Here is a 12,907-nt window from a genome sequence, read left to right as displayed (position 1 = left end):
CTGCTGGAGACCATTGCCCAGGAGGAGTCCTGGACTCTGGGTTAGAAGCTGGCCTGAGGGATTTCTCCATCATTAATAATTTTAGTTGGAAGTCCCTGGCTTTCAGTGTCCTGGCAAATAGTTTCCTGCAGTGGAAACACTTCTGTGGTACATGGGTTTCCCCAAGACAGCCGATGCACTGAGCATGACCATCCGATACAGGAATTGATAGCCAGCAGGTCAGGCAACGTTTAAAGCCGGGGGAACTAGGCATGCCTGAGGAGGTTCAGGGCAATAGAAAACGGCCATAGTTCAGTTACCATCGGCGGAGACCCACTCGTGGAGGGAGGGGGACAAACAAAACAAAGTTTTGCTTTGGTTTTTTTTTGTTTTTAGTGGGTAAATAAGAAGGGGAAAGGGAAGAAAACCAACAAGAAGGATAAATAAAGATGGGAATATAAGCAATTTATGAAATAGACAGGGGGACTGCTGTCACTCCGACTCAAGTCAAAGACAGAAGAGAAGAAACTGAGGGACAATTGGCTGCGCACACTAAGTAGCCGCTTGAAGCGGTGCGAGATGGCTGCCACATGTGCGCGGCCAACAGGGGCACTCCTACTACATATCTCCGATGACAAGCACAGGGTGCCAAGACACCTAAAGTGGAGCACCAACAAGGACACTCCTCAAAGAAGAAGTTTCTACTTTCAGTGAACACTTCTTACTGGTACAGATAAACAAACACAGACAGAGCAATTACAGGGGGAAGTAATATACAGTTTACTTATTCGTTCCTAAGCACAATAAGAGTCTTGGGATACTTAATCATTTCCCTTTTAACTTTTTAGAATTAAGTTTTCATTCACGTGTTTAAATTAGAGTCTAATTTTTCCAGGATGAAAAATCTTTCAGGTATATGCTCTGTTCATGTTAATACTTCAAAGTGGCACAGATGTTCAGGGGGCAGGGTGGGAGAATGATAAATGTAAAAAATCCCACTGGTTTTTTGTTTCTTTCCTGAACAAACTCAAGTTTCTCATAACCCTAAAAGCACCACAGGTCTGGGTACAGAACTGTCAAACTTCGGCCTCCCACAGCTTTTTTCCACTGGTAGAAGGTAGAGTTGGTGGAGAGACAAGTTCAACAGAATGTCATCTCTCACAAAAGACTTTTTTGCTAATAAATATTAACAACATACCACTGCGTGCCAAATTATCATGCAACTTTTTTCCACCCCAAAATCCACTAATGAGGACCTGTTTGGAGTATTTCACAAAATTCATATAAACTTAATTCATAAAAACAAAAAAGATACAATTATAGATTGTTATAGATACAATTGTGACACTTAAAATGCTGTTTGCATTTTAAGAAGATAAGTGGTTCCAGCAATATTCCCCAAAGCAAACCAAATCTCAAACCGTGAGGTTTCAAAACTGAAGAACCTCTTGAAGTCCAACCATTGCATGAAGTAAATACCTGAGACCAACCAGATGATACAGGGAGACAAGACATGGGATACAAATTAAGAGATGGCCAAAGTTTTCCACTTTGATATTTTTGTTATTAAAATATGACAGTTTACTTAATATGCAATGTCCATAAGTGAATGTATAGTTCCACTTTCTGACAACTCAGCCCACCAAAAATTATAGCTAGAAGAATGATCAGACATGATGTTTTAAAAAACTATTATCTGTGCTCTTTAAAAATATGCCCTCTGCATTAAATCTATTCAGTGAGATTGTTATATTACCTGTAACAACACCACAGTAATGGTTGTGAGGAGCTAGCTTTTCAGTAACTTTCTCCTCTATGGACCTTTTTCGTCTGTACACCCTGTGTGCATGACCTGTCACAGCCAAAGTGTGATTGAGTGGCTCAATAAATATGAAGTCCTCGTTAATCTGTATAAAGCCCATCTGTAAAGGAAAACAAGAGGGACATATAAGGTATGTAATTTAAAGAAACCACATATGCACACACACACAAACACACCCTGCCCCTCCCCCCAAAAAAACCTTTTATTTAAAAAAAAATTCATTTTAAGAATCCTAGTAGCGAGAATACTATCCTTCCATTTTATTAGCCTCCATCTCAGTGCACTAAACTTCATTTACTTCAACTAAATCTGTGTGAGTTGGTGGCTACATGCCAGTAGCAGATGCACAGTGAAAGATCTGGAATGTTAAAGTCTTGCTTTGGGAGACCCAGGGGTCATTTAAAAATGTACAACATGTACCACACAATCTATACCCTAGTTTTATAACACACCTGTTGTCATACTTTCTCATAACCAATTTTTAATAAAATAGTTCAGATACAAGCTGAATTTAGGGAGTCTGATGCATCTTTAGCAACTGCACAGAGCTGCAACAGATATGAAATTCGTAAGACCCCTTTTACAGATTTTTAACTTTTTAATTAAAAACAAACACACACATTTTTCTTCAAAAATAATGTATGCCTGGTTAAAAACAGAGAAACACTATCTGTGTTACAGCCTTTTTTTTACCCATGTGCCCACAATGACATAAGATCATGGTTGAGGTCACCAAAATACTGTAAAAACTGTTGTTCTTATAACTACTACTTACTATGGTTCAACTCAAAACTGTTCAATTGGCCAAAAAAATACCAGTTTATGTCAGAATTACAAAGCATGTAGAAAAAAAAAAGTTTTTTTCTCTATAAAATACGATCAACAAAACTGGCAGGTAACTTCTAATTCCAGAGAACTTAAAATCTATGAATCTATGAAACACTGTTCCTAAAAAAAACACCAAAATGGCATATCCAGCTCAAATAAGGAGAGTTCTTCTCCATGTATGCATGTAGTTCCCATTTACACAAAAAAAGGGACTCTTTCTCTTATAGGCAACTTAACTGCATAATCATACTAAAACAGAGATACTTAATTTCACAATCAGGTGTACTAGCTGCACCTCAACTGCTATACTGAATGTTTTCTGAGGACCAATGCTGAATAGACACAGTAATTTCATCCTTAACATCCAATAGTACCCTTAAGATAGCTGGATTTATTTGGTTGTTTTTGTTTTTTTGTTTTTTTGTTTTGTTTTTCCATTTTTTTGTTGTTGTTGTTTATTTTCAGGTTGCTTGATATTAATTCGGAGTCTGTTAAATATTAAGTATTTAGGTAAGCAAAATACTTTAATATACTTTCAGTGCAACTGTCAAATGGTGCTTTTATACATCCTGTATGTTTTTCTAGTCACCAAAATTGGTCTATTTATATTGAGAATTATGTTTTTAAATAACTGGTGGAGTATATGCAGAGCAGACTAATTTTCTCCTAATATTTGCGGATTCAGGTATTGAATATTTAAAATTTATTTTTTTAATGCAGTGTCTGTGAAAGGTGCTGAGCAGGCTTGGATATAGAATCTCTTTTCTCAGAACTGGTACAGAACAAACAGTAGCTGTGCAAGCTTCTCCACATCACCCAGCCAATGTGCCTTAACCCTGTGTCATAAATATAAAGGGAAGGGTAAACCCCTTTAAAATCCCCCCTGGCCAGAGAAAAAAATCCTCTCACCTGTAAAGGGTTAAGAAGCTAAAGGTAACCTCACTGGCACCTGACCAAAATGACCAATGAGGAGACAAGATACTTTCAAAAGCTGGGAGGAGGGAGAGAAACAAAGGGTCTGTGTCTGTCTGTCTATATGCTGCTTTGCCAGGGATAGACCAGGAATGGAATCTTAGAACTTTTAGTAAGTAATCTAGCTAGGTATGCATTAGCTTATGATTTCTTTAAATGGCTGAGAAAAGAATTGTGCTGAATAGAATAACTATTTCTGTCTGTTTATCTTTTTATAACTTAAGGTTTTGCCTAGAGGGGTTCTCTATGTTTTGAATCTAATTACCTTGTAAGGTATCTACCATCCTGATGTTACAGGGGGGATTTCTTTACTTCTATTTACTTCTATCTCTATTAAAAGTCTTCTTGTAAGAAAACTGAATGCTTTTTCATTGTTCTTAAGATCCAAGGGTCTGGGTCTGTGGTCACCTATGCAAATTGGTGAGGCTTTTTATCCAACGTTCCCCAGGAAAGGGGGGGGTGCAAGTGTTGGGAGGATTGTTCATTGTTCTTAAGATCCAAGGGTCTGGGTCTGTAGTCACCTAGGCAAATTGGTGAGGCTTTTTATCAAACCTTGTCCAGGAAGTGGGGTGCAAGGTTTTGGGAAGTATTTTGGGGGGAAAGATGTTTCCAAACAGCTCTTCCCCAGTAACCAGTATTTGTTTGGTGGTGGTAGCGGCCAATCCAAGGACAAAGGGTGGAATATTTTGTACCTTGGGGAAGTTTTGACCTAAGCTGGTAAAGATAAGCTTAGGAGGTTTTTCATGCAGGTCCCCACATCTGTACCCTAGCATTCAGAGTGGGGAAGGAACCTTGACACCCTGACCTGGAGGAACTGTCCCAAAAGATGAGAGAATAGTTCATCCTTCATGCTCATTCAATCTGTGGCCTCTTTGCTGAGATGTCTACTTAATGGTGGCATTTGTTATGTGGTGACCTGTGTACTTAGAGGACTGACTGAGACCATCAATTCGTTTCACATTAGCGTTGACCACTACTTACTTAGATGGAATGTTAACCTAGTGCTGAATAAATACTATTCCCAATCCCCTGAGTCACTCAAACAGGGAATTGCAAATTGAATATAAAATTTACCAAAGAGCATTAATATCAGCCATACATATTCAGCTGGATAATTCCCAGCTGAATTTGGATAGCCAAATATTCAGTCTGTTCATTCTGGCTGCTCTTGAAAATAGCATAATTCTTCTTTCTGAAGCAGCTACTCTGCCTGACTGGCAGTCTACTATTCCTCCATCTCCTGACCACACAGAGGAGGAGATGAGAAGACATCCCCTCCTTCCTCCTCCCCCGACCCCCCAGTAACCAAGATCTCCATTCTTTGGTTTCACTGGGAGGGGAGAGAAGAACATCTCCCACCACTGCCTTGAACCTCATGGAGCTGGAGCAGAGTAAAAAAATAACCTTCCATCTCAGTTCCAAGCTAACCTCTGATGGCAAGAAAATAGGGATTTCTTTTAGCAGAGTTCACTCTGGCACATCACTCTGCCCTAGAAAGATCATTAGTCAGTGATACAATGCCCAGAGGAATGGGGCTAGATGTGACAATGGCCCTGGTAGTGAGGCATCAACATAGTACAGTCCTCAAGTTTGACCCAGCAATTGGGTGTTGATACATAGTGCTTGCAAGATGGTATCTGGTCTTTAATGAATACAAGTAGTAAAACACCTACTCCTACCTCTTAATTGCTCCTTCTCAAGCACAATAAGGATGCAAATGCAATGGAGGTAATATCTAATCCTGATGGTTTTATCTGTTGAATGTCCATGGATACCTTGGTGATATGCATAACATAACTGCGCAGAAAATGTGCACATTCTAAGAGGTAGATGTATGTCTAGCATGTTCCATGGTGCAGGCACCTAACAAAAATGGAAGTTTTCTATTGCAAATGCTCATATTCCAATTTGTAGTCTTATAACTGTCATAAAATAAAAACTTGTAAAACCTCTAGTCCTGAAAGCGGACGATCTTCATGTTGCAATGTGCATTATAATAACCCTACCCAGAGTTCATTTCCCTAAAAACAATGGAATATTCCATTTTTTTTATTTGATGAGGGGCTTGATTCTCCTGTCATTTATACCTGGATATATTTGAAGTTACTACTGCAGTTAGTGCACTAAGATAAAGAGAGGAGAATGTGCCTGTTCACATTACAAGAGACAACTGGCTATACCCAGTACACGTCCCTGTATAGAAGTGTGGTTCTTGATCTACATGTGGCTCTAAGATCCTACATGTAACTCTGACTAAGTCTTTTGCTCAGACTCTGTCCGTTTCTGTTCAAAGTCATAGCAGGCCAAGTTCTGTCAAAGGAGCACTCAGACACAAATGAGGCAGCCTGAGGAGCATTTAGTGACCAGAACCCATCACATACATATACAATCCTCACAGATTTAGCTCGTTGGAGGGGGAAAAGGGGAAGAGAGAAAACACAAGCAGACTTTCTATCACAATCAAGAAAGGAAGTGGACAGTAGGGACAAAAGAACACCCACAGGCACACATTGTTATGTAAAGCCTCCGCTCAGTCCAGCAGAATGAGATTGTACGATTTGTAACTTTTCAGTCATTGCTAGTATGATCATCAGGACTGGCTCTAGGCACCAGCAAAGCAAGCACGTGCTTGGGGCAGCACAATTCCAGGGGAGCGGCATTCCGGCCTCCTTTTTTTTTTTTTTGGCTGGGGCAGTTGCGCTCTCAGAACTTGGGGTGGCAAATTTTTTGCTTTGGGCAGCAAAAAACCTAGAGCTGGCCCTTATGATCATTAAGTTCTGTAACCTTTTGCAAACTTTGTAACTTTAGTTATTGTTCCTTGCAAGCTTTGTAACCTTTTCAGTTACCATTTGTATAAACCTCCCAGCTTTGCAATACCCCATCACACAATCAGAGAGAGTGTGAATAAGGGAATGTGGTTGGGAGATAAGGGAGTGTGAACAAGGGAGTGTATGTGGGACTGGGCGGGGAGGAACTGCAAGGAGAATAGAGCCCAGAGACAGGTGTGTAGGATGTAATCTGCCCTGAGAAGGCAATCATGGGGTGCGGTAAAGAAAAGAAGACAAATACAGATATGTCACAACACAGGCATCATAATGCAATTTCAGGACATTGTGCCTGGCTTATTTTATGGCTTCCTATGACCCCATTTAATGAGGAAGTAATTCTCCAATTGCTCAAGGATGAGCATCACTGAGCTACACTTCAGTGTTAGCGGATCTTGGCTGTGTAGTAACCTGTTGGATTGAAATAGCACAACAAAATGCATCTGAGAATTAGCTGCCTCCCTCCCCAAATATTCCATCATTTAAAAACACCTCTAAATACACAAAAGTCCCTTTTCTTGTGATTTATATTTCAAAAGCTTTAAAATAATACCAATCACACTGCTTGGGCAGAAGATGCATTTATGCACACATGTGGTATGGAATTAAATAACATTTGTTCCCCAGCTGTTAACTGATGTCATCACCAGCATACTAGCACATGGATGCATCTGTTCCTTTGTCATAAATAATGTCATCTTCCCCAAATGTCAGAAGCAGAATTCACATCCCAAAATTTACCAGTGCTATATGAAAATAAGAATCATGCCTTCTCTCTCGCTCATTTAATAATTGCTCTCTGGTATTCAACCATTGCTATGTATATTTCATAGACATTCCATTCCTGATTACATTAAAAAATGAACATAACATGGCCATCTTCTGATTCTAACAACACACTCTCCTGCCCATCTGCAGAGGGAGGATGCATAGGAGCTCTACAGATCCTAATTCCCTTACAGTTTCCAACTTTCCAGTATTGTCCTGGAGTCTCCAGGAATTAAAGATTAATCTTTAATTAAAAATTATGTCATGTGATGAAACTGAATACATCCAACCAAAATTGGCAACCCAAGTCCCTTCCCACACTGCTACTGGTGATGCAGGAAGCCAGTGTAGGACTGCATCCCCTCATGCCCTTGCACCAGCACATAACCCAGGCTGTGATTTGAGCCTACACTAGTTTATACAAACAGGCAGTAAATCCAACATTTCCTTAAAGATTAGTAAGTCTATTTTAAACAGTATCCCCCAAAACATTACCACCATATACACATTTAAAAATGAAAGGTTTATTAAAATGTATAGCGCAAAAGCCAATTCTTCTCCAGCACTGATTAACTTTAAACAGTTTTGTAATCTGAGACTTTGTGGTCTTTACAAAATCTCACAGAATATTAGAATGATTTATTGTTTTTTGTGTCTGATTGCAAAAACGAAATTATTCTTTTACATTTCAATACAGCACTCCAAAGAAGAGTACTGCAAGTTAACGAATATTATTAAAAACTAATCTGTTAGTTTCAAGATTAAATTAATATATTGAATTCAAATAAAACATTAACTGGAACATAAAAATAAATATCTTAAACTCTAATAAGAGCTTTTAACAGGACAAACATACATTATTAACATATTTTGATGGTTTTTATAAGGACTAATTCTCTATTCTTGTTATATACTATAACCCTCTCTCATCAGGTATCTTTATTTTTGAAGGTTGAAGACATGATTCGAAAAGGATATCCAGTAACCTCTGTCATTGATTAAGTGAGCTTCCAGATTTAAATGCTTCACTATTTATGTGGTTTTTTCTTCAAAGTTTTCTGTCTACCTGCAGATTGCTTTTTCTGGTGTTCTGAATTAAAGAGAAATATTGTTTGCCTCTCCCTTTCCATTTGCCAGTGTGACAAGTGCTTTTCACATACCCCAATCTGATTTTTTTCTTCAATGACAGAAGCACATCATGCAGTGTGTGTGTGTGTGTGTGTGTATTAATTCCACACATATACTGCCTTAACAGATGAGCAATATTTTGAACATTATGCAGAGTTAAAAGCACCCTTTCAAAATCTGCCCAAAAATGTAGACTCTGTAAAAACAAAGTTTTCAAAGATGGAGTGGAATGTTTCCCGGATTTTTAAAATGTCTGTACTACTCTGTAATCTTAGCAAATCCACACTTTACAGCATCATGCTACAGCAGTAGCAGTGGCTCTCAAAATTTTATCTTCATTACCTACTTTTATCAAAGCAAGGGAACTCAGGCCATACACTCACATGTTCAAGAGACAATATTCATGTAGCCCAAACTATTAATGAAACACTAGAATACAGAAGCATATAGAACACTAAGAGGCGTACCAGCACCATGGCTCATTTCAGTAAGCAGTGAGTGCACACAATTAGTTGAGCAGGGGGTTGGACTGGATGACCTCCTGAGGTCCCTTCCAACCCTGATATTCTATGATTCTGTGAATTCTACATGGTGTAGCCATGGTAGAAAAAATGACCCAAACTGAAACTGAAAAGTGACCTGTGAATCACCTCCAGGAAAAGACATGATCCCAGGGGGAAAAAGGTGGTGGGGAAGAGAATGGGGGACAGGACATCAAGGGGGTCTCACATGGAGAATATGGGCTTGATCTCCCTTGAACCTCCATTCCCCCATTCTGTCCCAGCAGCAAGGCCCTGAGGTATGTGGCTGCCACCTCTTCCTCCTCCTTGCTCTCTCCTCCTGGAGACTCCAGATGGGCTGGTCACCACCAGTAACAGCACTGAGGGTATATCTACACCAAAAATTAAGGTGTAAGGTATGCCTACCCACACTACTTAACATGGCTAATAATAGTAGTGAAGATGTGGTGGCATATGCTTCAGTGCAGGCCAGCCTCCCCAGAACAAACCCACTGGAGACCCTATGGACAGACTCAGGCCGCTAGTCTCCACCAGGATCTATGCCATTATGTCTTCACTACTGTTGTTACCTGTGCTAACTAGATTAAAGCTAGCACAAGTATGCCTACCCATGCTACAATCACACTTTTACTTGTGGGGTAGAGGTACCCTGCAAGTAGCTGAGAAGAGGAACTGGCATGCCAGTGCCACAACATCCCATGATGGCAAGAGGGGGTGACTATATGGGAGGGAATAGCAGCTCAGTACTTGCAACATTGCTGTACGCATGACAGAGACTTGAGCTAGAGCTGGAACAGGCACCCAGAGAATTTCTGTATTCTTATTTTCAAGACAGCAAATAAAAAAAAACGATACAAGAGTTTGAAGCCCTACGCCGACACTGTCTGAACCCCACCGTATGAAGCATGAGGTACAGTAAATCTGACTAGAAATAAAAGCGAAACTAGCTAGTTTTCTTTCACTGTCCAAACTAAGCGAAGAGTAAATAAATACCACGCAGATTATTAAAGTATTAACAAAACAAATAAGGACACTTGTTTATTTAAAAATAAAAGGGTTTATAAACAGGCAGTTTCCCTTTAACATTTATTGAAAATACTCCAGCCCCTCTCTTCCCCCCTCCCACTCCCCTGCACTTCTAGCTACTAACATATCCACACACTCACTGGTCTTATGGTCCCTTCACCACATGTGCTACAGACACGAGCAGCACCTTATCTTTAAAAAGACTCCAGCCAACTCCAGTACATTAGCTACGGGCCACAGTGTTCTTTAGCAATGGGCCAAACTGGAACTCCAAGAAGTCCATACATCTGTAGTTCTGGGAATGAGTCAGTGTTGTTAGATCTTTACTAGTGATCTCACAATTGACAAAAATGTTGCCAGCCTCCTACATATCCCCCAAGAGCTGCTGCAAATTTAATTCACTATGGAAACACGATAACTGAAGCCACCCACTGGATGGCCAGAACTGACGGACTAGGATGTAGAATGCCTCTTCATTTTTGTCCAAAATTTTCAGACATTCAATTAAAGGTCAAAATGGATGCTGCAGTACAGTTACTTTTTCTATGTGATTCCAAAGAATACTCTACAATAGACTGTCCCTTGGTATTTGCAGTTCTTAATTTACTGTCCACCCTGCTATCAATTTATATTCTGTCCTTTCCATCATTTAGACCCATGATTATTATTGCTACCCCCACAGACATATTTTGTTGATGTGGTAGGAAACCAACCCAAAGAAACACCCTTTCTAGCCTTAACCAGTGGTTCCCAAACTTTTCACTTTGCACCCTCCTTGCACCTGTCCACCCAATCCCCGGGAGCCACTGTTAGGACCTGGGGCCAGGTTGGGTCCACAACAGGGAGTGGGGCTGTGGCTGGGAGCAGAGCCCAGGCCAGGAGCCAGAGGCTGACGCCAGGGCCATGGCTGGGAGCAGGTCTGAGGATGAGAGCAGAACTGCAGCAGGGGATGGGGCTGGAGGAGAGCTGGGGGAATGGACCACATACACCAACCACATTGGGCTCAAATGGGCACAACCAGCGGGTAAGAAGTCACATCCCCCTGAAAATGAAAAGCTAACAAAGCCCAACAGGATGCAGTATATATACTGCTACCTAATACTACATAAAGATGATCCAGTACTTGTATTTTGTGCACTTTATTTTATTCAAGAGGAGAGGACTGGTCCCTCAGAAGCTTTGCCAATACACTGGCAGGCATGGTAAATGTTTTGCCCTTTGTCAATAAGCTGAGTGGCTGTGTTCATAGAATCATAGAATATCAGGGTTGGAAGGGACCCCAGAAGGTCATCTAGTCCAACCCCCTGCTCAAAGCAGGACCAATTCCCAGTTAAATCATCCCAGCCAGGGCTTTGTCAAGCCTGACCTTAAAAACCTCTAAGGAAGGAGATTCTACCACCTCCCTAGGTAACGCATTCCAGTGTTTCACCACCCTCTTAGTGAAAAAGTTTTTCCTAATATCCAATCTAAACCTCCCCCACTGCAACTTGAGACCATTACTCCTCGTTCTGTCATCTGCTACCATTGAGAACAGTCTAGAGCCATCCTCTTTGGAACCCCCTTTCAGGTAGTTGAAAGCAGCTATCAAATCCCCCCTCATTCTTCTCTTCTGCAGGCTAAACAATCCCAGCTCCCTCAGCCTCTCCTCATAACTCATGTGTTCCAGTCCCCTAATCATTTTTGTTGCCCTTCGCTGGACTCTCTCCAATTTATCCACATCCTTCTTGAAGTGTGGGGCCCAAAACTGGACACAGTACTCCAGATGAGGCCTCACCAATGTCGAATAGAGGGGAACGATCACGTCCCTCGATCTGCTCGCTATGCCCCTACTTATACATCCCAAAATGCCATTGGCCTTCTTGGCAACAAGGGCACACTGCTGACTCATATCCAGCTTCTCGTCCACTGTCACCCCTAGGTCCTTTTCTGCAGAACTGCTGCCTAGCCATTCGGTCCCTAGTCTGTAGCTGTGCATTGGGTTCTTCCGTCCTAAGTGCAGGACCCTGCACTTATCCTTATTGAACCTCATCAGATTCCTTTTGGCCCAATCTTCCAATTGGTCTAGGTCCTTCTGTATCCTATCCCTCCCCTCCAGCGTATCTACCACTCCTCCCAGTTTAGTATCATCCGCAAATTTGCTGAGAGTGCAATCCACACCATCCTCCAGATCATTTATGAAGATATTGAATAAAACCGGCCCCAGGACCGACCCTTGGGGCACTCCACTTGATACCGGCTGCCAACTAGACATGGAGCCATTGATCACTACCCGTTGAGCCCGACAATTTAGCCAGCTTTCTACCCACCTTATAGTGCATTCATCCAGCCCATACTTCCTTAACTTGCTGACAAGAATACTATGGGAGACCGTGTCAAAAGCTTTGCTAAAGTCAAGCTCACTGTTCACTGTGTTTACTGTATAAGAGACAGCACACAGAGAGTTGGTAAACACAACTTTACTTGCTGAAGGCTAACACAGAACTCATAGCAGGACAACAGCCAAGTTTCCAGGTTGGAACCCCTGATAGTTCATCCATCTTTAATTTTAAAAGGATGCTGTCAATCTGAAAACCAGTAAATTTCAAAAAATAAGGTAAAAATAATTCCAGGTAGTAAACTTGTCCCTGATTCCTTCTGCCAGTTTTATGTGGGTTTGCCATCAATTTTTCTTATTTTTTAAATGTTCTGCTCCCCGCATCCGTTGCTCAGTGAAAAGCCCATACAAGCAAGGAAACGAAATAACTGACTTATCAGGGGAAGGGAGCACTCACCACACACAAAGTACCAAATGCACAAATTAAAAACATTGCAAAAACTACAGGAAAATGTATCTCTAATCTCCCTCATTTATTGCAATCTTCAGTGATATTTGTTACAAAAAGTTCGTAAAAATATTTCAGACAGAAGTGTGATTTCTAAATTCACAGTGTTGTTTTAAAATAAAATGTTCATTCACTACAATTAGCAACTGGAAACCCAGAACCTGATCTAAAGCCCATTGAAAACAATGAAAAAGCTCCTCATGACTTCAAATGGGC

The 12,907-nt window shown here is 40.8% G+C and overlaps 1 protein-coding gene across 1 annotated transcript in view; it reads right to left on the bottom strand.

Annotated features, from left to right (window-relative positions):
• ADAMTS19 (ADAM metallopeptidase with thrombospondin type 1 motif 19) overlaps positions 1-12,907 on the bottom strand; it is a 278,728-nt gene that overhangs the window by 221,080 nt on the left and 44,741 nt on the right. The window contains exon 3 of the mRNA XM_073344873.1: positions 1,736-1,901. Within this exon, the coding sequence (XP_073200974.1) occupies positions 1,736-1,901 (166 nt within the window). The remainder of the gene's footprint in view (positions 1-1,735; positions 1,902-12,907) is intronic.

This window comes from Lepidochelys kempii, chromosome 5 (genome assembly GCF_965140285.1).
Source record: "Lepidochelys kempii isolate rLepKem1 chromosome 5, rLepKem1.hap1, whole genome shotgun sequence".
Lineage (NCBI taxonomy): Eukaryota > Metazoa > Chordata > Testudines > Cheloniidae > Lepidochelys > Lepidochelys kempii.
Note: the sequence above shows the minus strand (reverse complement) of the source record. Positions and strands in the feature narration are given on the sequence as shown.